Source organism: Asterias rubens, chromosome 7, assembly GCF_902459465.1.
Source record: "Asterias rubens chromosome 7, eAstRub1.3, whole genome shotgun sequence".
NCBI lineage: Eukaryota > Metazoa > Echinodermata > Asteroidea > Forcipulatida > Asteriidae > Asterias > Asterias rubens.
In genome coordinates this window covers 676,241-701,707 of record NC_047068.1, presented here as the reverse complement: position 1 = coordinate 701,707, position 25,467 = coordinate 676,241, and the positions used below count along the sequence as shown (strand labels likewise).

At 39.4% G+C, this 25,467-nt stretch overlaps 1 protein-coding gene across 1 annotated transcript in view; it reads left to right on the top strand.

Moving 5' to 3' along the window:
* LOC117292145 (serine/threonine-protein phosphatase PP1-gamma catalytic subunit B-like) overlaps positions 1-21,318 on the top strand; it is a 51,253-nt gene extending 29,935 nt beyond the window's left edge. The window contains exons 4-8 of the mRNA XM_033774078.1: positions 6,737-6,825; positions 11,571-11,719; positions 13,713-13,826; positions 19,536-19,679; positions 20,472-21,318. Coding sequence (XP_033629969.1) covers positions 6,737-6,825; positions 11,571-11,719; positions 13,713-13,826; positions 19,536-19,679; positions 20,472-20,510 — 535 coding nt within the window. The 3' untranslated portion in view covers positions 20,511-21,318. The remainder of the gene's footprint in view (positions 1-6,736; positions 6,826-11,570; positions 11,720-13,712; positions 13,827-19,535; positions 19,680-20,471) is intronic.
* Positions 21,319-25,467: the final 4,149 nt, after the last annotated feature.

The following is a 25,467-nucleotide window of genomic DNA, read 5'->3' as shown; positions in this document are numbered from 1 at the left end:
TTTACCCATTAATCTGAGATTAGGGAAACATTTCAATTTGAAACTGATCTAAACCAGGTCTCAATCATAGTGTAAATTGTCTGGACAGGCAGTAGTTGATCAGGTTCTCGATCTATTTCTTCATTTCTTTTTCAGTGATAATTAAACAGGCTATTTTTTTTAGGATATTTATTTGACACAACATAATTTTCAGAAATATTCTTCTCCAAAACTATGATGTACAAACCCTTAGAAAGAAATACAATGTACATACATGTGTACAATAGATCTTTTCAGCTGAAATAAATTTATTCCATGACTCCTGTAATCTATCATCAGACTTGAACTTTTTCAAGTGATGCTGCAGTTAAAGGCAGTGGACACTATTGGTAATTCCTCAAAATAATTATCATAAAACCTTTCTTGATTACGAGTAATGGGGAGAGTTTGAAAGTATAAAACATTGTGAGAAACAGCTCCCTCTCATATTTAGACTTTGAGGTCTTGAAATCAAGCATCTGAAAGCACACAACTTCGTGTGACCATGGTGCGACAAGGGTGTTTCTTTCTTTCATTAATATCTCGCAACTTCGACAACCGATTGAGCTAAGATTTTCTTAGGTTTGTTATTTTATGCATATGTTGAGACTAGTCTTTGACAATTACCAATAGTGTCCAGTGCCTTTAAGTTTTCATGCGGTCTGCTTTCACTCCTCTAGCAAAACAAATAAAATAAATGAAAGTTAAATCCGGACTCATTTGAAACTGGTAAACATGGAATCGGGTGTTGTGTTATCCAGTGGAGCAATGTGAATACCAGCAATCAGTTAAACACGGTGTGTTTTTACAATCAAACCTGCCCATGTGTAAGATCCCAATTCATTTGTGATGGATTAGACTCCTTGCATCACAGCACACCGCATTAGTGACTGCGTGCACGAGGCTTTAAAGGGGGAAAGGCTTACTGCACATCAATGTTTTTCACTGACAAGTAAATGAGTTTCCATTCTTTAAAGCCAGTGGACACTATTGGTAATTGTCAAAGACTAGCCTTCACAGTTGGTATATCTCAACATATGCATAAAATAATTCACCTTTGGAAGTTTGAGCTCAATCGGTCATCGAACTTAAGAGATAATAATGAAAGACAAAAACACCCTTGTCACAGGAAGTTGTGTGCGTTTAGATGGTTGATTTCGAGACCTCAAATTCTAAATCTGAGGTCTCAAAATCAAATTCGTGGAAAATTACTTCTTTCTCAAAAACTATGGCACTTCAGAGGGAGCCGTTTCTCACAATGTTTTATACTATCAACCTCTCCCTATTACTCTTCACCAAGAAAAGGTTTTATGCTAAATTATTTTGAGTAATTACCAATAGTGTCCTTTAAGCCTTTAAGTGAGCGTTTTGGACACAATGTTCTCATATTATGTTTGAACACCCGGTTTGCAGACCCCCAGCAATTACTGTACACATGTACATGCACCTTGGTTACATAACTCTAACGTCCGTCGATGTCGGTTTTTTCCCATAACCGATATATCGAAAATTTAATATCGAGTATACTCGATATATCGAGTATTTCCCGCGCGCAAGATGGAAGCCTAAAAACAGCACTTGGTACACTCATGGAGGTAGACATATATATACCATAGACTGACAGTTTAATAGGGTTACATTTCAACCTGTTTTTGTCTGATCCCCCGAACATGTTTGTAGTCCAAACAATTTCAGATTGCGTAGTCCCGCCCCGATTATTTCTGGTTTTACAACAAAGTATGATCGCCGCTACCGCTGGCTTGGCCAATTGGTGAACGCTCACCACAATTCTCGATTCGTGATTGGCCATGATTGGCCGTCTCAAAATGACACAGAGCCTTTGTGAGTTGCGTGACTCGCCGACATTAAGGTGTCAGTTGCCGATGCATTGACGTAGAAGTGTCAATCAAGTTGTCCGACGGGCGCGCGGACTACCTTTACGGTTGAAAATGGTTGAGATAATCATCGAAAAAAAATCACTAGAAAGTCCCGCAAAACACAGACCTACCACTCAGCGATCACAATATACAACGCACGCAGCATGCAGTCACATAGTCTCCAATAAAGGCTCGTAGTCTTTTTACTTTGCATTCTATAACAAAGGCAAGAAACATTGAATGCTAGAACGCCCTCTATTGTCGAATAACGCAGTGCATCACGCGATACCGCCTTGACCAAAGACTGCATGTGTCTGCGCATGCTTGGGCAAACGGGTTTTCCCCCCGAATTGCAATAACCATACACGCTGGTGTACGCACGCAATAGCCGCCGACAGCGTGGTCTGCGAAGCATATAGTTCCTCGGAAATGTTAGCTTGTTTACCGAAAACAACACAACGTGTAGGCTTTATTTGACCAAAATGACGCCATTACGATACCTTGGATTGATAGAAAGATTATTTTACTGTATAACGTAAGATTGTTTTGTTTTGTCTTGTTGATTCGGGGAAGTTTTTGCGGGGTATTTTTGCAAAGTCAATAATGCTGTGATGAAGACGCATTGATTTTGATCACATGCACAATGGGAAGTTGCATCTTAAACAGCCGATAGACTGGGGCAGCAGCTGCGGTTTCTTTTGGTCGTGAACTTCTGCGGCGGGCCGACGGCTGATGGCGAAAACACAAAGAACATGCAGACATACTTGGTTGTAAAACGTATTTTATTTAATAGGGCAACTCAAAATGATGAAACTACATAACGACGACGGCTTTTCTAATACTCAAACACAGATTTCTTTTAAATAATCGGACACTCTTTTGGTATTTTCGATATCATTTTAGGAACATCGAAATTTTCGATATATATCGAAAATCCGATATTACGATATGATTATAAAAGTGACATCGGCGATTTCGATGTCAAAAAAATATCGAGTTTTTGAGTATTTTCGATATATCGACGGACGTTACATAACTCGTTACCAAGTAAGGTTTTATGCTTATAATTATTTTGAGTAATTACCAATAGTGTCTACTGCCTTTAAAATAAATAAAAACTACACCATGTGTTTAGTACCAGAGTGCCAATTGATGACAGACCCCTTTAAAGTGGTTGGGGGGGGGGAGGATTTGTAAATATTGTATTTGGATCCATAGAAGACATTCTTGGGGTCACATTGCAAGTTTATGAATGGCAGTTTTGAATTATGGATGCAAGATGCAACTGTGTGTGAGAGATTGAGCAGATGAGATGATCAGCTGCTCCATCTGTATTAAAAGGGCCTGGGTACTTTTGGTACGACACAAAACAAAAAGTCCACAGATTTCACACAAAATTGTCAGGATTTGTAGATAATGATAGTAGAAAGGTTCCCTTAAAATGTTACTTGCTGAGGTCTTGTAGTTTTTGAGAAATAAGCAAAGCGATGTCACGAAAATAACTTTTGTCAGGGACATGTCAGGGACATGTCAGGCATGTCAGGCATGTCAGGGACGAAAATACAAAATTTGACATGTTTTGACAACAAATACGCAACTCTCCTGAAAACATTGCTCTGTGAATTTCACTTTTTTTTTCCTTAAAAACTTGTACACCAATGAAGCTGAAACTTCTATAGAAAAATCATATTACATATATTTTCTTTCACAGTGAGTAGGGATGACCCGGCCAAAAACTACCCTACAAAAGACTTTGATATACATGTACATGTACATGTAAAGGGAGAATTATCAGAATAGGGCAGCATGCATTAAGCTAGTTGCAATGTCCCAGAAAACTCTCAATGAATGAAGAATTGTAAATTATCTTTAAAGGGAAGGTACACGTTTGGTAATTGTCAAAGACCAGTGTTCTCTGGTGTATCCCATCATAACCATAAAACAACAAGCCTGTGAAAATTTGGGTTCAATTGGTCACTGAAGTTGTGAGAAAATTATGAAAGAAAAAAACACCCTTGTTGGACGAATTGGTGTGCTTTCAGATAAGAATAAAAGACTTCTAGCTAGAAGTCTTTTATATTTTAGTGAGAAATTACCCCTTTCTCAAAACCTACGTTACTTCAGAGGCAGTCGATTCACACAATGTTTTATACTACCAACGGCTCTCTAATGCTCGTTACCAAGTCAGTTTTTAAGTTAATATTTGTTTTGAGTTATTACCAAACGTGTACCTTCCCTTTAACAGAGCAACTAATGAGTTGCATTTCCAATTTGTAAAAATGTTCATTATGGTGTGTAGTGGTGCTATTCATGTGACAGAATCAGATTAAATTTATCTCTTTTCAAAACCGCGCCCATTAAAGAGTTCCAGTAGAAATTGACATTCCCCTCATTGACATACTGCCAACTTAGGCAAGCTACACCTTGCCCTTAGAATAATGAGATATCAGGCCTAGACATTGGTACATATGAAGGAAAATAGAAGTACAGAATATCAGCAAAAACAATGTCTAAGGACGAACGTTAGGTATGGTATTGCAGGGCTGTATGCTTCGTTTTTGAAAGGACAAGGGCACCAAGGCATTTTCTCTTTGGCAAAGGGCACCCTATGAGGAAATTGTAAATTTCTACTGGAGCATTTCAAGGGCACCAAGGCAATGGTAAGGGGCAACGAAGGCAATCGCTTCCGTTGCCTCCGTGAAGTATCAGGCCTGGTATTGTATCCATGTGAAAATGGGAAATATATTTGACTCCAGTCATTGCTTGAGTGCTTTTCAATTTGAAACAAACCTTAAGTAAAGTTAATGAAGGGATAACAATATCACACGAAGAATTGAAATTGTAACAACAACAAATTTCTAAATTCCTTGTTAAATATACAAAACAGAATAACCAGTTAGTAAAAGAACTGCAAAGCCACAGGCAAAATTTGAATGATTATACTCGACGATTTGAACTGAAAATGAAAAACCCCAAATAGATGGGCAAATTCCTGTGTGCTTTGATGACTGTTGAGTTGATTGTTTTTTGTTTTTAAATAGACGGCAGAAATTTAATTTAGGAATTCTAAATATGCATCATTGTATGCCTAAAATTTAAATGGAAGGACCAAACTTATTGTAACTAAACTAATGAAAACACATGTGCAGGAAACTGAAATTGGTTGCACAAAATACGGAAACCCTAATTTGGTAGAGTTACAAAAATTTGCATGAAGTTGAAAACTTGAAAATAAAAATGGACACAATTTTGTTGAAAGTGTTCATCAATTCCAGTCAGTCAATTACTACATTGTGCCTAGACTTGTGGACGAGTTGTTAATGGTTTGTTGCGGTAAAAGTCGAGATGTGGTGGTGGCGTAATGGTTTAGGTCTCAGCGATCGTATACCACTTTCGCAAGATCACTGCTCTTGCGTGAAATTGGTGGCTGCCGACCCCCACCCCCACACCCCACCCCCACACCCCACCCCTCATAGACTGCAGTAGTCTCGTGGGGGCCAGGAGTCTCGTGAGAATGCCGCCAGTATCGCAGGAATCGCGGAGAGAGTCGGAACGCTATCTCCGCGACAGACATTTAACGACGACTTGTCTGCAAGTCTAATTACTACCACAAATAACAAACTCCTGTGGTTAATTGAGGTTGTGTTATTCCTTCATCAAGATGGTCTTCTACATGTACAATGTACAGAACGCCCCAAATAAGGCATGGTTTTAGCAATAATCTTTCATGTCTGTGGTATGGAAGCCATATTTAATTATGCCCAATTTTTAAAAAAGAACTTACAATACATGTAGGCTCTTTTGCAAACAAGTATTTTTTTTATATAAAAATAGAATGAAATAGATTTGATTTCAACTTCACTCGACATACAGTCCATAGAATGAACAGACACTGGGCTTTCTTGATCTCAATGAAATTGAACACAAAAGGAATTTTTCCCGTTAGTAAGCTTGTGTTGTGATGAATAAAGAGGTTTCCAATCTCCTTCTATATGCTTGATTAGAAAAGCCCACACAGTGAGTACTTTGATAATACATAGCTTGCATTTTACATTAAGGTTTTCGTTGAGTGGCTGCTTTGAGTGCAAATCCAATTCATCGTTTTTTTTCTTCTTCTCAATTTTGCGCGATGGTTATATTAATTTCGGATGTACTTAAAAATTATGTCATACATTTCTTATAAAGCATGTGTGAAGGGTCCAATTTTATGGAATGACCAAGCCCCTTCAGAAGAAATCGCTGTGCCCCTTCAAAAGCATCTTAAAGGCTTGCATTTGTAAAGAGAAAAGCAAGAAAAAGAAGAACAAAAATTGACTACCCATAATTACCCCATCATGAAAGTCAAATTAAGTTTAAAGCCCTTGAAACTTTGTTCTTCTAAAGACACTGGACAGTATTGATAATTGTCAAAGACCAGTCTTCTTACTTAGTGTATCTCAACAGTATGCATAAAATAATTACAAACCTGTAAAAATTTGAGCTCAATGTGTCGTCGAAGTTGCGAGATAATAATGAAAGAAAAACCACCCTTGTCACACGAAGTTGTGTGCTTTCAGATGCTTGATTTCGAGACCTCAAAAACTAAATCTGAGATCTTGAAATCAAATTCATGGAAAATTACTTCTTTCTCAAAAACTATGTTACTTCAGAGGGAGCCGTTTCTCACAATGTTTTAAACTATCAACAGCTCCCCATTACTTGTTCCCAAGTAAGGTTTTATGCTAATAATTATCTTGAGTAATTCCCAATAGTGTCCACTGCGTTTTAGGTATTTTTAAATCCCATTCTTCATGTAAATACAATACAATAAGAAATTGTTTCCTCTTTGTCATTCTCCACAGGATTTACGGTTTTTATGACGAGTGCAAACGCCGATACAACATCAAGCTGTGGAAGACATTCACGGATTGCTTCAACTGTTTACCAATTGGTGAGTTCCAGGCTAAAACAATACGCCATTTGCGTGTTAGATTTGAATATTGTCTGGTAAAATGACGTGCTTGATCACAAGTTACCACTTTTAATTTAAAATTTTAATATCCTCAGACAGTTGTTACATGTGTGTCACATGATAACATGTACGCCAGGGTTTGCTCAACTGGAGGTTGCTATACAAAAAGCTTTCCCCAAACCATTTCTTGACATAGCAAATATAAGTCTGAGGAATTCGAATGTAAGAGGCACATTGTGACTAAAGCGAGTCACTGTACCAGACATTATTCAAATTTATATAATACCCGAGCAGATCCTTGCCATTTGATTGGAGGATTGTCCGTCACGTGATAGCAAATAAAAGTGCCATTGCACGCTGAGTCACTCACCGTGCTTTTTCGTTCCATCCGAAAAGTACCATTGCACGCTGCCAGCGTGCAATGGTACTTTTTGGATGGAACGAAAAAGCCGAGTAAAAACATCACTGCGTGCGCGTGTCTTTGGTAACGTAGCAGTGTTACTGCAAGGCATATTAGTAAAATTACCAGCATTCGGCTTCTACAATTAAAAATTGTAGGCCTACGCTTTGTTTGTTTTGAAAGTTGTATCTTTCAATCAAAATGACAAAGATCTACTTGGATGTTATATAAAACAAATAATGAATGTTTTTCATTCGTGCAATGGTGCGAAAATGTTCATTTGTTGAAAGCTGGAATGTTCCATTCAACTCGGCTCCGCCTCGTTGAATAGAACATTCCATCTTTCAACTCATGAACATATTCGCACCATTGCACTCATAAACATTCATTATGTGTATACTAACTCGCAGATTGCTGATTTGGCATTTTCCTGGCTATGGTCAATCGAAGAGCAAAGCCTAAAGTACACACCACAGCGATTACTGTATTGTATTGCTGTACGCCATAGTGATTAGTTGTAACCAAGGTACATGTACAGTAGTTGCCCGGGGGTCTGCAAACCGGGTGTCTAAACATAATATGAGAACATTGTGTCCAAATTGCTCACTTAAGGCACCAACTCCCTTGAGTGATTACCTATGGACCCTTCCTCACTCTAACAGTAACACCAAATCCAACACCAAATACATTATCTAAACTGTTGAACTTTATGGTGGTATGTCTGACCCCATGTGAGGCATAATCAGTTTTACTGCAGTCCTCAGTCCCAACCATAGAGAAAGGACATCCAACAGTGTCAAGCAAAACACGCTGTTTGATTTTGACGGGTCGGGTGTTGGTCAGGGTCTTCATGATTGTCTAGTAAAAAGCTCCTCTCACACTAGATGGACACCCAGGAAAATTCCTGGAGTAACGTTATAGACCCCCTTTTTAAAAATTTGTTTTTTAAACTGCCAGGAAATGTCTACCCCCAGCTCAAAGGCAGTGGACACTCTTGGTAATTACTCAAAATAGTTGTTATCATGAAACCTTTCTTGATTACGAGTAATGGGGAGAGGTTGATAGTTTAAAACATTGCGAGAAACAACTCCCTCTAAAGTGACGTAGTTTTCGAGAAAGAAGTAATTTTCCAAGAATTTGATTTCGAGACCTCAGATTTAGAGTTTGAGGTTTCGAAATCAAGCATCTGAAAGCACACAACTTCGTGTGACCATGGTGCAACAAGGGTGTTTTTTTCTTTTATTAATATCTCGCAACTTTGACAACCGATTGAGCTCAAATTTTCACAACTTTGTTATTTTATGCATGTTGAGATACACCAACTGTGAAGACTAGTCTTTGACATTTACCAATAGTCTTTAAAGCAGAAAATATTGCTTAATTTTCTGCTTTAGTCGAAATGAACAGGATTTCAGTCACAAATTGGTAGTTTTTATGTCATTGTTATTCTGGTAAGCATAATTTTGTTGTGCTTACACATGTACATTGTAGCTACTTTTGTGCTTATGCAAGCTCTATGAAATCTGGCCCTTGACGGCATACTGAGTGTTCTTTTTTTCTCATGAAAATTGCATTCAGTGTAAAACAAGCATTGGGTGGCGCTGGCAGTGGTGTTACAAGTCCCCAGGAATTTCCTGGGAATTGGCTCGTTAGTCTGAAAAGGTTTAAATCACAGAAACGTATAAAGCATGATACATGTATTCAAATTTAAAATGAGGTGTCCGGAGGACAACGATTGAACCTGACATCTAACTCTCTGGCAAAAGCAACATGCCCTTAACCGAGGCATTTTGAGAAAAAAGCAAGTTCAGAGAGAAGCTTTTTTGCCATAGAAACAGGAGTAAGTGTAAAAAGAGACTGAGATAGCAGTATATTCACATCCAACAATAGCAGGTCTTTGAAACTTTGAATTAAATTTAAAAAAAACAAAAAAAAAAAAAACATGAAATTTCCCCAAGAAATGATCTTTCGTAAAAAATTGTTTTTTTAATTTTTAGATGATTTGCCATCAAATAATTGAACTGTAAAATGGGTAATTTTATTTGTTGTTACTGAAAAGGAAAGTTAAGAAGCTTTTATCCGGATTAAAATGAAAACATTACCAAGCTTAGTTTTTGCAATACTTTAAAAAACGCCTCTTGAATTCGATGTAGTTAAAAACAGAGTTTGATCAAAACAGTGTGGGAGGACTGGGCAGTGTTTGATCACACGCATGAATCTTCGATCGTCTAAACCCGACCAAAAAGGGAAGGATCTGACATTTTCTTTACACACTATGAACCCATTCCATTGGATTGTTTCATTACGCTTGCGTATTTATAGATCCATAGGGAGCCACTTTGGGCAGTTTTCTCATCAGAACTGCACTGAGGACATGAATGTGATTATTCATTTATTCTATCAAGTTTAACCCTTGGAAGCAGACAATTTATTTACTTCTATTTTTGGAAGTTTTTAAGTGGGTATTATTTGTCTGGTGACTTGGGAAAGTTTATCCATTCTGATTGGTTGAGAGGAGATCACATGGTCAGATGTAAACAAGAGTTATAAACACGTTGAGGAGTGTTTGAACTTGCCCTGAGGAAGTTGGGTCAAAAGAAGGCGATATCAGATGAAAACTCAAAAAGGAAAAAAAAAAAAAAAAAAAAAAACAGTTGGAAATTGTCATTAGCATAGCAGATCAGTTAAATCTAAGTGAAATAACCCATGACACCATAGCAATTGCCAAGGTGCCCTTTGCTTTTGCTGTGGTGCCTTTGGCAAAGTTCAAATACAAGTTTTTGTTTTCCTCATAGACATTAGAGGTGCCCCCTAACCAGAGGGAAAATGCTATATGCCCCTTTAATTCAAGAACGAAGGTCAAGGCCTGTCTAAGGAATAACTTCACGTCACTGTTTGCTTTTATGGTGACCTAATTAAAGAGACTTGAATTTTCACACCAAAGTGCCCTATTCAAAGTGCCCTTTACTTTTGCTGTGGTGCCCATTGCAAAGTTCGAATCTAAATTTACATTTTCATTGAAGTGCCCCTTACCTGATGGAAGTTGCTGGATGCCCCTCCAAGAGCAAAGTTCAAGGCCTGTCTACATGGTCTAAGGAATAACTTCACGCCACTTTGTGACTATTGCTTTTAGTTTTATGCTGACCTAATTAAAGAGCCCTGAATTTCACACTAAAGTGCTCGATTCAGCACTAGGATTGACGTCAAACAAGGCTGGAGTCATGGTCTATCAATTTAGATATTTGGTGCACCTGCGCGCCTCGCCTGAAATTCACACTGCACACATTAACACACGGTGCGACTCTAACTCAGTGGCCCTGTTCTTAGAGAGGAATAAACATGAACCTGGCCGGGGCTCTGGGCTTATCTGATGCGGCCATCCAAAGGGCAGTTGCCGAACGTGTACGTGTCTAATGAAAGATTCTAGCCAACACATTAGAAGGTTTCGTCCTCATCCATGGTTTCATGCAGCTTGGACGCGGTTCATTGCAGTCACCCTGCATACTATTAATGATGTGACACATTATTCTGATTGGTAAAAATCATCACGATTCCTCTCACACTGTATAGTACATGTATGTAAGTGACCATACAGTGTATCTAGGCATTGCCAGCAGGGGGATCAGGTTGTTTGACAATCTCGGGATGCGTCCATTCGATTTTGTGTTAAAAAACCAATGGGTATGCCACTAAAAAAAACATAGTGAAGTCTTGATTTACTTGGTTTATAATATTTGTGTGTGTGTTTCAAGCAAAATACTATAGTACTTTTATTGCAGGCATTGAACTACACTGAGGTCAAGGTTGCCCCAATGTCTTGCCCATGGTGCCCCTTAAAAAGTCTACCATTGATTTTCAGGTGGAAGTGCCCTTTGCAAAGTGAAAGTGAAAATGACCTTGCCCTCTTAAAGAAGAAATTCCAGGCATGCGTGTCAATGTAAATTATTTTGTTTCATTCTGATAGATTCAGGAGTCAGGATTCGACCTTGACACACATGCAGGCATCAGTTTTTGAAAGGGCAAGGGCAGGTATTTTCTCCTTGTTAAAGGGCACCCTATGAGGAAATTTGAAATTTCTACTGAAGCATTTGAAGGACACCAAGGCAATGACCAAGGGGCGTGGAGGCATTTGCTTTTGGTGCCTCTGTGAATTATCAGGCCTGTCCATGTACATGTATGAGGCAATAATGCCAAGGGAGTTGGTTTGTTTTATGTTTTGTGGTTGTTTTTCTTTTTTCTTGGGGCTGGGGGGGGGGTTCATGCAGAGGTATCATCATTTTAAAACAACTCATGAATCTTTCATTCTCTCTTCCCCTCTTCACAGCTGCCCTGGTGGAAGGCACGATATTCTGCATGCACGGAGGGCTGTCCCCGGACCTGTCTACCGTTGATCAACTCCGTCATATAAATCGTCCGCTAGACATTCCCGATCATGGCCTGGTGTGCGATCTACTATGGGCAGATCCTGATGATGTGAGTTCATGAATACCGACCACATTAATGTTCCCGACCGTACAAATTGAAAAGTATATCAGGTTTCTTTTTAAGCCGGGGATTCATTTTAGCCACTAGCTCGGTGAACTGTGCACTAGTCACTCTGCCTTCCATAAGACCTTTTTGAAACTTCGGCTTAAAGGCACTGGACACTATTGGTAATTACTCAAAATAATTGTTAGCATAAAAACTTACTTGGTAACAAGCTATGGAGAGCTGTTGATAGTATAAAACAATGTGATAAACGGCTCCCTTTGAATTGGCGTAGTTTTTGAGAAAGAAGCAATTTTACACGAATTTTATTTCGAGACCTCAGAATTAGACTTTGAGGTCCCGAAATCAGGCATCTGAAAGTACACAACTTCGTGTGACTAGGGTGTTTGTTCTTCCATTATTATCTTGCAACTTCGTTGACCAATTGAGCTCAAATTTCCACAGGTTTGTTATTTTATGCATATATGTTGAGATACACCAAGTGAGAAGACAGGTCTTAAACAATTACCAATAGGGTCCAGTGTCTTTAAACTCTAGCTTGGGCTTTGTCAGTAATTTTGAAATGAACACTGAAATATTACACAGTGATCCCTTGGCTGCCGCTTCCCAAATTGAATCGAAAACGTGGGTGGGATCTCTTGCTATTGTACTATTGTATACATGTACATGTACATGTACACTTAAGTTTATATAGGATTTAAACAATCGAACGGTTCTAAAAACCAAAGGAATGCTTTACCTTTAGAAGGCTCTCGGATAATTATGATTCAGATTCAAGATGTGAGTGGTGTGTAATATATCCCTTCTTCAGCGTGTAGTGATTATTTATTTTTCAGCGTAAAACAATTACTGGTAAAGACCAGAACAGAAATGATGAACTGAAGGTTTACTCTAACAGGCCTTGATTTTCAACTTTGAGAAGGCAAGGCCATTGGCATTTTGCAATGGGCACTCCGGCTGGAAATTTTGTTGATTCTATGGGGAAAAATTTAAAGGGGCCCCCGAGTCCAAAACTAAGGGCAACAGAGGCTGTGAATTTCATTTTTGAGAGGGCAAGGCCATTGTCATTTTGCAAAGGGCACTCAGTTGGAAAATTGTAAAGTCTGTGGGAAACATTTAAAGGGGCCCCAAGGCCAAGAACAGGGGCAACAGAAGCCATGGCCTGAGAGGGTCTGAGGGTAATTCCAGGCCTGCTCTAATTAATAGACTACTCAATAGTGATGAAGGCCAACAGTCAGGTTTATACAGATGACTGGCCTAGTAGACTAGTCAGTGCAAACGTCTGTTTTATGAATTGCCATGTTGTGCTGGAGGGAAGGGGAAAGTGCTATCAACTGCCCTATGTAGAAACTTGTAATTGAAGCAATGACTTATTGAGATCGATAAATATTACACAACCTGTTTTGTTTTAGGTATGTTTTTCTTTCTTCAATACACAGTTTCCGAAGAATGCTTGTTTGTTTGTCCAAAAACCCACAAAACACCAACATTATAGTTAGCAATTATCATGATTAACTGAAAAACAAGTACAGTCTGTAAGTCTGAGTTCGGAGAAATCTGTTACAGGCCTCGAGGTAACCTGTGGCACCCAATGCAATTGCTGCGGTGCCCTTTGCAAAATTCTAATACAAATTTAATTTTCTGGCATTGAAGTGCCCCTTAGCAGAGGAACATTGCAGTGCCCCTTGTAGAATGAAATCCAAGGACTGCAGTCCTATGCCCATACTAATAAATAATAACAATAACCAGATTTGTATAGCGCCATTCCATCTAGATCATGGCGCTCAGCAACAACAGGCAATGAAAAACAAATACAATTAAAGAGTAACTGGGAACAGGTGGGTTCCATTGTTCCATAGTTTCGGGCCGGCAGTTGTGAAGGCTTTGTCTGTGTTCGTGTTTTTGGACCTGTTTATTTGTTTAGTCATAAAATTATTGGTTAATTGTCCCCTGTGTTTTGTTCTTCTTTTTTTTGCAGGACATCACTGGCTGGGGAGAGAATGACCGTGGGGTGTCCTACACATTCGGTGGAGACGTTGTACGACATTTTCTCAAGCGGAACGATCTTAGTCTAATAGTCAGAGCCCATCAGGTAAAATTAAATACCTAAAAAAGCTAACCTCTGTCGGTAAACTAAAGTTGGACTACCTGAGCCTCAATCATACATAGTTTACGGATTTGGGTACTTTTTCAAAATGTCCATAGATTTACATTAAACTTAAAGGGTCTGAAGATAATGATTGTGGAAAGCTTCCCTTCAAATATTACTTACTGAGGTGCTGTAGTTTTTGACAATTGAGTAAAACAATGTCATGAAATTACGTTTGTAAATGCTTAAAACCATGTTGGTCTCATGGGACCAAAATTATTTTCATCTCAGAGAGCTCCTCTTGAAATATTACCTGCCGAGGTTCTGTAGTTTTTGAGAAATAAATTTAAAATTTTCACAAATATTATTTTCATCTGAGGGCTGAAAATTGTTTTAGCATGTTCAACGGATTTACGCGACTCTCCTAAAAAAATTGCTTTGTGATAAAAAAAGAAGAAAAAAAAAAAGATTCACCAAGGATTTAGGAGACTCCCCTGAAAACATTGCACCTTTTTCCCTCACAAAATTTTAAGACTAAAAGAAGCTGAAACTGAGGTAACATCTATTATGTACATCTTCATTCACATTGAGTAGGGATTCATGTCATTGCAAAATAATTTGGTCTACAAAAGGTATAAAAACCCTCTAAACTAATTTTTGGAAATCTCTTGTGTATTCTAAGATCATGCCATGGGACCCACTGAAGTGCATAATTGTGCCTTCATCCCACATTATAGCTTGGTAACAAGGTTTCTGGATTTTGGAATATAGTGGTCTGGACTTACTCACTTATTTTTTAAGTGCAATCGAGTCGATTAACTGCAATCTTTTGGGATTGCTGATTTGCTGGATCTGGATCTTTCCGTTCCATGTTGAAGTTCATGCACATGTAGAAGGTTTCTGTAAGTTTGTACACATAGGAGGACTTGGTTGGGCCATGCGGTATGGCAGCACCTGTTGTGGATGGGATGGGCTGACCAAAGATGTGCTGGGTAGACAACATCCTTCAATGGTTGTGGCACCACCAAACTGAAACGAGTGAATCAAGCGGGGCACAATTTGAGGAGGAGACCATGAGCAAATGCCTATTTCTATTACAGAAAATACGTCACCTCCGATACCTACGTATGCATTTCTATGCGTGTGCGCAAGCAATTCGCTGACACAAAAACAAAGGCTATGACGTCACACACACACTGCACCTCCATACAATCATCCTTCTAATTTCAGCGCTCCTTTAGTGTAGACACGTTTTTTTGGTCCTTCCTAGCGATACATAATTACACTACTAGAGAGAGGACATTGGTATATGTTGGACTTGCACAGCTTATGGCAAGTGCAGTCACAAATGGACTTGCCATGGGAGCCATGCAAAAGCTGAACTCTATATGGACATCCAAAGACATCAAGAATTCAACCAAGCTTAATCTTTACAGAGTCTTGGCTCTACCAATAGCCACCTACAGCTCCGAAACATGGACACTAAAGAAAGCGGATGAACAGAGATAAAGGGTTTTCGAGATGGCATGCTTGAGGAAAATACTGGGGGTCACCAAAAGGGACAGACTTCGCAACACAAGAGTACGTGAACTGCTTCGCTACTATAAAGATCTTCCAACTTCAATTAGGAAAACTAAACTCAAGTATGTTGGGCATGTGAACAGAATGGGCAATGGCCAATACCCCAAAATACTTCTAGAAGGCCACATTGCAGGAAACAGACCCAGAGGAAGACCAGGGAAACGATGGCTGGAAGACATCAAGCACTTCTGTGAAGAGGCTGACATACCATCTGTGGCAGCAGCAGGACACCTAGCAAGGAACCATTGGAAGCCTTTTTTGACGAGGTGAAGGCCTTCACTATCCCTACATTTCCCAGATCGTGGACAACCTTAAACATTGTCTCACTTCAATGTGACCAGGGCCAAATTTCCTGGAGGTACTTTAAATGTAGAAATTGTTGCCTAAAAAGTTTCTGTCAAGCAAAAGTAAGCAGAATACCGGTCACATATTGTACATGTGACATGGTATTTTGGCTGGTAATCTTATTCTAGTAAGCACAGTTTTGTTGTGCTTGACTGCTTGTTGTGATTAAGCAGCTCTGAAAATGGGGCACTGCTCTTCAAGCTGCCCAGTACGGATCCTTGAAAACAATCCCCTTTAACATTTGTAAGACAACAACCCTTGTTTTGATACATCACAGGGAGCCGTTTGCTCCTCCTAAAAGTGAATGAAAAGCATTTCAGGAGTAAACAAATTCCAAGAAGAAAAAAGTACCACCTTCCACAATGTTCTCTTTAATTGTTGCGCGTCAGGAAAGTCAGGTGTACCTTCTCTTAACTTGATTACATCGTTGGCATTCAGCTCTCCGGGGACCTTAATGATCTTCAAATTGCTCAATTGTGAGACTTCATCCGGACCATCATGGCATCATGTGTTCAAACAGACGAGAAAATTAGTTAACTACGGACAGATTTGGCTATGCTGTTAAATACTTTCCAGCCAGTCACAATGTGATGTTTGCCTACTTTTTATTAATACTGGTTCTCTGTGAATTTTGCGCTGAGCAAGGAAATTTACTCGTTAGTTATTGCCGATCGATCAATTACAAGGAAGGTGCGGCTTCTTATGGAATTCACAGACGGTTGTATTGTCTTGACCTTTTATAGTGGGTGCATTGTACTTGGAGATAATTCAGACTCCGTATGTTGCTCTATTTGGTGGTCAGGTTTGTTTGTCGGCCTTTTACACATGCGTCTATCTCGAGACCATGTAATTTGTGACATCACATGTTTACAAAAGAGCCACAGAGCGTGGGCTTCTTGCAGGCACAATTTGTTGATACATGTACTTACATTTTTGTCAATGTTGCCATGATTAAATACATGGTTTTGGAGATCTATGGTAGACAAAGTCGTCAAAGGGACGACATTTAAATAGGGATGCCTTAGCGCCTTCGAAGTTGCATGACGGTGTTATTCACTTCAGTGGCACTTGATTTTTTACTGAGATGTAAGTCGCAAAAAATTAAGGCGAATCAGAAAAGTAGCAGTAATACTAACAATTAACATGAAGGCTGGATAATTAATCACACAAAAACGGGACAACATTTAAGACCCGGTCACACAGGCCCCGATAACGAGAACGAAATGAGAACGATGAGAATGCACGCCTTCAGTTGGTTGAATTGCAACACGCAGAATACACCCACGCTTATTCAACCAATTGAGGGCGTGCATTGTTATCGTTCTCGTTTTCGTTCTCGTTATCGGGGCCTGTGTGATCGGGCCAGGGGGTGAAGGAAAAGCTTTTGTTCCCATTCCCATGGACAGACACTATGGACAAACTAACCAACACGTCCAGCTCACTGGAGGTTAATATAAAATCGTACATTTTATGGAGATTGCACTTAATGATCTTTGTTTAAGTTTGACATACTGACTTTTTGCTTCAAATCACCATGGATTGTCATTACGCATTCCCGGGTATTTTTAAAACAAAATCATTTTCCACTTCTGTTATAATGTTTCAATCCTAACGCAGAGGATGTACGTGTCAGTGAACTTCATTAAAAAAAAAAAGTCTTAACGCAGAAAGGTTGGGATTAACGTCTTAATTCAGTACTGCTTGCTGTCCAAGGCTCACTTTACCCATCAAGCGTCTGACAGAACCCTTCAGTTTCCTTGACATTCAATTTTCAGCCCTCAACTAATTGTCAGATTGACGCTGTATTAATACTCAGCAGTTGTCATTTTGCCGGAAAAGAAGAGATAAAGCTTTAGAAGTGGAGGATTTTATGTCTCAACAATATTGAAAGACTGACAAGTGAAAGTGCAAAGACCTGTTTTTGAAATGTGTGGATTTTTGTCAGGTGTTCGCTTGTCTTCTTCTTGGAAATCTGGGAATGTCGTTAGTTTCTGTTGTTAATTGAATTGTTATGGGGTTTGTTTCCAGTGGATTAAAGCCTGGCAATGGTTCTGTGAAAGGGTACTTGGGAGTTTGACGTTGGCACGATGTCAAACAGCCGGATAGTTTATTAACACTTGTATGTTGTTTGGAAATTTTGAAATGTTACCTGAATTAAAAGAGATAGTGTTGTACGATATGTTTTATCTTTAAGGGCAGTGGACACTATTGGTAATTACTCAAAATAGTTATTAGCATAAAACCTTACTGGGTAACGAGTAATGGGGAGCTGTTGATAGTATAAAACAGTGTGAGAAACGGCTCTCTCTGAAGTAACTTAGTTTTCTAGAAAAAACTAATTTTCCATGAATTTGATTTTGAGACCTCAGAATTAGATTTTGAGGTCTCGAAATCAAGCATCGGAAAGCGCACAACTTCGTGTGACAAGGGTGTTTTTTCGTTCATTATTATCTCGCAACTTCAGTTCGAAAATGATACATGACGCCATCAGACAAATGGTCCATAGTTTCCAAAGATGTGTTATGACTGATTGTTTTCAAACAGACAAATGGTCCATAGTTTCCAAAGATGTGTTATGACTGATTGTTTTCAAAGATCAAGAATGCATAAAAAGACAAATGTGTTTGAAATGTGACGTCATCATTTGTTTTGTGATTTTGTGAAAAAATTGCTTGTGAAGGGTTTCAAACACTGTGGGTTTTACACCATTTCAACGCATTGCTAGAGACTTGAAATGTTTTTCCCTATTTGAATAAGGACTGATCTCTATTTGAACTTGGCCTGATTAGTTGTCCCCTTGCACAATACAAGATACAACTGGTCCACATATGCCATTTCGGGAGTCGCTTACCAAAATAACGAACAGGATAGGGGCGTGTAAGTGCGCTCTTCGCTACAAAGCAGGGGGATCAATCTATTGGAAAATGTGTGGATCACAAAAGCTGAAATTGAGCTTGGAGCCCCTCTTTAATGCAAATGTTCATCTCTTGATGCGTAATATTGATTCAGTATCGATGCATTTATAAATGTTTTGCCGGAAGCCTTTCACTCTCTTACCGTGGTATGTCCATGACTTCTTTGTCTGTTTATGCAATAATTTGCCATTTAGGACGGAATGCAGTGAAGAGAAACTGCTGCCAATAATAATGGGGGGGGGGGGGACGGATTTAAAAAAGGAGACATATAAGCAGTCAGCCTTACCAATGGGGGATCGATTCAAAGTCTTGATGTTGATGCTCGTTCCCGACAATCTCAACCAAAAGTCTCACCAAGGAGCACCTACATGAAGTTTCGTGGCCGAGCAGTTAAGAGCACCGAATTCAAACTCTAGTGTTTCTGATCAGCAGAGTGTGGGTTCAAATCCCCAGCCGTGACACTTGTGTCCTTATGCAAGACACTTAACCATTGCTTTGTCCTTCGGATGGGACGTAAAGCCGTTGGTCCCATGTGTAACGCATGTAAATGAACCCAGTGCACTTGTCGAAAAGGTAGGGGTTGGCCACGGTGTTCCTGGCTGTGGCTGCTGTATGCGCCGTAGCACCTTGTAAAACCCTTATATGTAGGTGCTAAATAATTGGGTCTTAGAATTCATCACTGCAATAACATATCTTTCTGAAAGTTTGTACATGTGTATATATATATATATAATATACATGTACTTCAGCGCCTTGAGTACCTTTGCTTGGTAGATCTGTGCGCTATATAAGACTTTGCTATATATTATTTTTTATTATCTGTACACCTTATGTTTTCTCTTATGTTTACAATCACTGTTTGTTCCTCTAGGTTGTGGAAGACGGGTACCAGTTTTTCCAGAAGAGGAACTTAGTGACGCTGTTCAGTGCGCCCAACTACTGTGGGGAGTTTGATAACGCTGCCGGGGTCATGATAGTCACTGAGGACCTCACCTGTTCCTTCTCAATACTACCGGTAAATTTGATCTGCCTTCCTGCAACCATGCCCCCCCCCCCCCATCACCCTTGCCCACTTGCCCCCTGTACCATTGCCCCTATTCACTCTTGCCCCTCCGCACCCTTGCCACTATTGCCCCCTGCACCCTTCCCCCTTCTGCACCAGTGCCCCTGTTCACCCTTTCCCCTCTGCACCCTTTCCCCCATTGTCCCCCTTCACCCTTGCCCTCCCCTATACCCTTGCACCCCCCCCCCCCTGCACCCTTGCCCCCCTGCACCACTACCCCTATTCACCCTTTTCTCTCTGCACCCTTTCCCCTATTGTCCCCCATCACCCTTGCCTCCCCCTGCACCCTTGCCCCCCTTTACCCTTGGCCCCCCTGCACCCTTGCCCCCCTGCACCACTACCCCTATTTACCTTTTGCCCCTCTGCACCCATGTCCCCATTGCCACCCTTTATCCCTCCACCCCTCCACTCTGATTTCATAAAAGCTTATCAGCAATGAAAACTTGTTCAGTTGCTTAGCACAAGAAAACCTTTACTTAGTTTAAGGTAGTGGAAATACTCAAAATAATTGTTAGCATGAAACCTCACTTGGTAATGAGTGATGGGGAGAGGTTGATGTAAATGTAGTCTTCAAGAAAGAAGTTGTTTTCCCATGCTTGAGAAAAATCTCATCCTTGAGTTGAGAAGTCTCATCCTTGAGACAAGTCCCATCCTTGAGGCAAGTCTCATGCTTGATTTTAATTGTATTCTTCTTTATCACATTTAATGCTCTAACCCTTTTTTCTTTTCTTTCTTTTTTTACAGCCGGAGACTAAGAAAGAAGCATCAGCGAAGAAGAAATAGCAAGCCTGTGTATTGTGGCGGGGCTAATTCCATACCGCTGCCAAATACCGACAATATTCCCCATAGCATAACTAGGTTAGCAGTCAAGATGCCACAGGTATGTTCTTGCACATATGGCTGGTTCTCTCAATGATTTTTGCTTGGCAATATTTCCCTGCTTAGCAGCCCGGTGGGATTGCACCCTGAAAACTGCATTACTACATTCAACAACTCGACAAGAACTTTGAAACTTCGCAAGGAATCCCAGCCAATGAGGGCGCTACTCTTCCCTACCCGAACACCGATGATCAGCTTTGAAGTCGATGAATTGATCTGAAGAACATACATCAGTTAAGGCAATACTTTTACAATAGCTTATTAACTTTATGGCAAATTTTGTCCCGTCTAAAGGGCCATGTCACACAGGGCAATTTACCGGCAACCAATTCCAGGCAATTTCCAGGAAGAAAACGCATTCACAAGTGAGTTTTATTCTTTGGAATCGTCTGAAATTGTTTTGCAAGATTTTGTGCCCAGGCCTTGAACTTTGCTCTTGAAGGGCCATAGCAATCTTCCTGTGGTAAGAGGCACTTCCATGAAGAAACTTTAAATTTGTATTGGTACTTTGGAGAGGGCACCACAGCAAAAGCACAGGGCACCGCGGCAATTGCTGTGGTTGCCTTTGGATAAAGTGGTCCTGTAGCCTGCACTGCCAAGAGTAGCCTGTAAAGGTTGCCATGTGTGACACGGCCCTGTAGACCTTTATCATGGCGTAGCCATCTTGATTTTACTCCATTCCAACTCATTGTAACCAAACTGAGGCTGGACGAAATAATAGTCTGGTGCCATGTATGCGCAATGAATGTTAGCATTCATTACCGTTATGGCAACAGGGCACATGACCAAGATGGTGACAGCGTGATAAAGGTCTATTAGCCTGCAACTCTGTTGGAGTAGAATGACCAAATGATGTAAATATGTGCAGTACAGCCTGATTGGCTATTTGTGAGTAAGATTTTGAATAATGTCTGCTACAATGATTTGATTGGTCACTAGTGAACACTCGAGTTTGAATTCCCCAGACTTCAGGAGTGCGATTTGGCGACCCCAACTCAACAAGTAGGTTACTGGTTGGTCTGAACAGCATCGTCACCGCGCTCAACAGAACACACGAAAACTCTCAACCGATGGCCAACGTTTCTGGTTGGGGTCGCCAAAACGCACTCCAGTATTCAGGACAACTTTTTGTAAAGGAACCTCTAGATTGGTAAAGCCATGGTGAGGTTGTGTTACTGTTACACACATTCATTCCAAATTGTGTATGGGTGTTTGCTGTCTAATACAAAACTAGAAAATATAATATGCTGTTTGTAAACTGCTTTACCAACCAAAAGGACCTACGTGTATACTTAATAAATGGAAAAGCAAAAGCTATGGCCCTTTTCGACTTTTACACAAAAGTCTGCCCTTAAAATCATGCAACATAGGTATGTCTCTAGTCAGAGGAATTCCAATTATAAGCAGTCACTTATGAACAAGCAAGTCAGTGTACCAGACGACATTACTCACATCTAACTTCACGAAGGGTTAATTACAAGTACAGATGGTCAACGTGGAAGTTGACTGTTAATTCAGTGTTATTTTTAAATATTGATGTTGCAAATTTTTTGCAAAGCCAGTACTTTAAAAATTGTTCAAATTTTTTGATTATTGAATTTATGAAGTTCACAGGCTAAATAGACAATGTTGAAAGTCACAGCCAGTTATTCCATTTTCACGGCTCAATGTTTTCAGATATTTATTTCAGAGGACAATCTTAAAGATAATTTTAGGGAAAACTTCCTTTTTTTGTGGGTAGAACACCATCTAACAATTTGCAGGTTATGTGGTCTATGATTTCAGATAGTCATAGGTTGTTTGTCTGTAAGTAGTTAATACACGTATGCCAACTTCTAGCACCCCGCCTGTGTGGGGAACACAAATCCTTTCTGAAATGCTACATCTTTTAGGGCAAAAAAAAAAACCAATCAATTAATCATTAACCATTGAATTGTTTTCAGAACTGGTTGAAGTGTTTGAATATATTTGAGGGAGTCAGCCACTTTTTTTTCACCAATTAACATGAACAATTAACCACCTGGTTGGCAAAGTTTATTTACCTGTTTCTCATATTACTAAGCAATCACCTTGAACCCATTCGGGCCATAGAATTTTCCTCTGGTATAAAGGGGAACTTCTATGAGGAAAATTTGAATTTGTATTGGTACATATGTACTTTGGAGAGGGCACAACAGCAAAAGTACTTGGCACCGTGTCAATTGTTGTGGGTGCCTTTGGGTATTTCGAGGCCTGCCCATCAACAAACATAAGTCTCACTAAAGGATGGTGTACTCTGAATTCTAAAACTCTTTTGTCTGAAATACCGAAAACCGCTTGAAATTGTACCTGTACCTGTTTTTCAAAATGAATTGGTACCTGAAACAGATTGAGTTGAAGAGAAACAACGCCTTATCTGTACTTGCCACAGAAATTTACTTTTGAAGTGGGGCGTGTATGAAAATACAGATCAATTATTGCTTTTTTAGGATCCGGAAAATCTCTGTTAAATTTGAATGTACTATTTCAAAAAAATATATATTCAGGAAAGATTGTTGTAGATAAAAGAATAGGTACTCAACAGCCAAAGAAAAAATGTTTTGATATTAAGTTCAAAGAAACATTGGTGCATAGCTTGATGGCATCCTACCATTCTAACACTGCCTTATCAGCTCATTTACTCGCCACCACAACTAATGGACAACAAATTTACAAAGTTGTGTTTTTAAACAAGCTCTTTATGAAAATATTACAGATAAATTACTATTTTTGATTTGTTACGTGCAATAGATTGGTCGTTTGTTTTCCAGTAATTTTGTTTCGGTTTTTCGTGTATAGTTAGATTTTTATTTTTTAACCTGCCACCCGCTTGTACAACTCTTGTCTAGTTTTTAAAAGAAACTCCACTAAAAGGAGGCTACTATTTATGTACATCTTGCATGAATATAACAGCACATTTACGCCACACTCTGGCCTGAAATAGCGTTTCATGTAAATATAAAAAAAAATTCGCAGATGTAGGTTTTTAAAATGCATCTCATTTCATTTCGATAGAATTTTTGTTTACCGTTGTAAAATATTTGATAATCAACTTGGCTGAGGAATGGGCTCGTTGTTGGAAAGCTACTTAGCAGATAAAAAGCTTTGCTGAGCAAATGCAGGTTACCATCCAAAATGTCATAAGATGTACATTTATATTGTTACTGAATGGTTCCCTGCTAATTTTTGTTTAGCTGGTAAATTTGTTAACCAGCCTCGAGCCCATGGTTTCTTCACTGGTCCCAACAGCATGTTCCATTCTAACATGTGTAAAGCGCAGATAGAGGGGAACCAGTGACTACATAGCAAAAAGGGGGAAGGTTGACTAGACTTCTAAATGAGTCATTCGAGTGAGTGTGTCACTGCGCATGTACGCTGCTGGTTAGTAGTCAACCACGGGTCGACTGAATGTGCCCACTCGACATTGCTCTAGTTGGTTAAAGGAACACGTTGCCTTGGATTGGACGAGTTGGTCTATGAAAAGCGTTTGAAACCGTTTGTTATGAAATGCATATGGTTAGAAAGATGTTTTAAAAGTAGAATATAATGATCCACACAAGTATCACTCAAAATTGCACGGTTTTCATTTTACGTCGCGAACTAACACGGTCGGCCATTTATACGGAGTCAAAGTTTTGACTCCCATATATGGCCGACCGTGTTTTTCAACGAGGTAAAACGAAACCCACGCAATTTTGAGGCATATTTGTGTAGATCATTGTGCTCTACTTTTACAACATCTTTCTAACCATATTGATTTTATAACAAACGGTTACAGGACGCTTTTCAAAGACCAACTTGACCGATCCAAGGTAACGTGTTCCTTTAACATCATCCCAGTCAATCTTGCACTCTGAAGATGCAAATGTGTCTTGCATCAAACAGTACTTCTTAGTATAAGCTTTACTATACAGCTTAGTAGTTTTTGTTTTCATTTGTTATATTCCAATGTATGTAAAATTAGACCGAATCGACGTGTATATATCCAAGAGATTATTTATTAGAGGTTTACGGTTCACGCGGGTTGAATACAATTGGTGGAGTTTTGTTGACTAATCTTATGAAGATTTGGGGCTTTTTGTTTTGTTTCAGACACATTTAGATACATTTATATATTAAGAAATGATAGATATTCTTTAATTTATTATCTAGAGGTTTGACCTTATCTTGATTTTTTTTTTCTGGATGAAAAACAGGCATGCGAAATATCAGAACTTTTCAGAATTCATCGAGCCTTCAGATATTCTTGAAAGTAGTAAAGCAGGCACCAATTGGAAAAAGGGACCAGTACCGGTTTTCTGCTAGAAGTACTAAATTGTAATCATAATTTTTTTTCGAATGGGTGGGGGGGGGGGGTAACAAGTTTTTAAAGGTGTGATTTGTAAGAGAGGTTTATAGTAGCATTGGTATTCAGTTTGGAGATCAATGCAAAGGAGAGAAAAAAGTCAATTACCATGCAGACAAGATTCAAACATGCTCTTTGATTCAAACTTGAATTATATATTTTTTTTTCCTCCAATACACACTGAATGTGCGTGCTCCTTCCAGTTCTATTGATTTGCAGTACAAGAACCTGGGTCAAGTTTCACAAAGTTGTCAACCGGCAAATCTTGCTTGCCGATTTTATGTGCTTAGCATAACATAGAAGGGAACCAGTGGCAACCGATACATTAAATAATTCCATTTTGATTGGACCTGTTGTCTAAATAAAATTTAAAAAATTGAGTTTCTTTGCTTTATGGAGCTAAAACCCAGTGCCCAATTATATTTAGGTATTGGAAAGAAAATGGTGCTTAGCCGATTTTTCAGGGAACCAGTTGTTACAAGCATTGTACATCACATG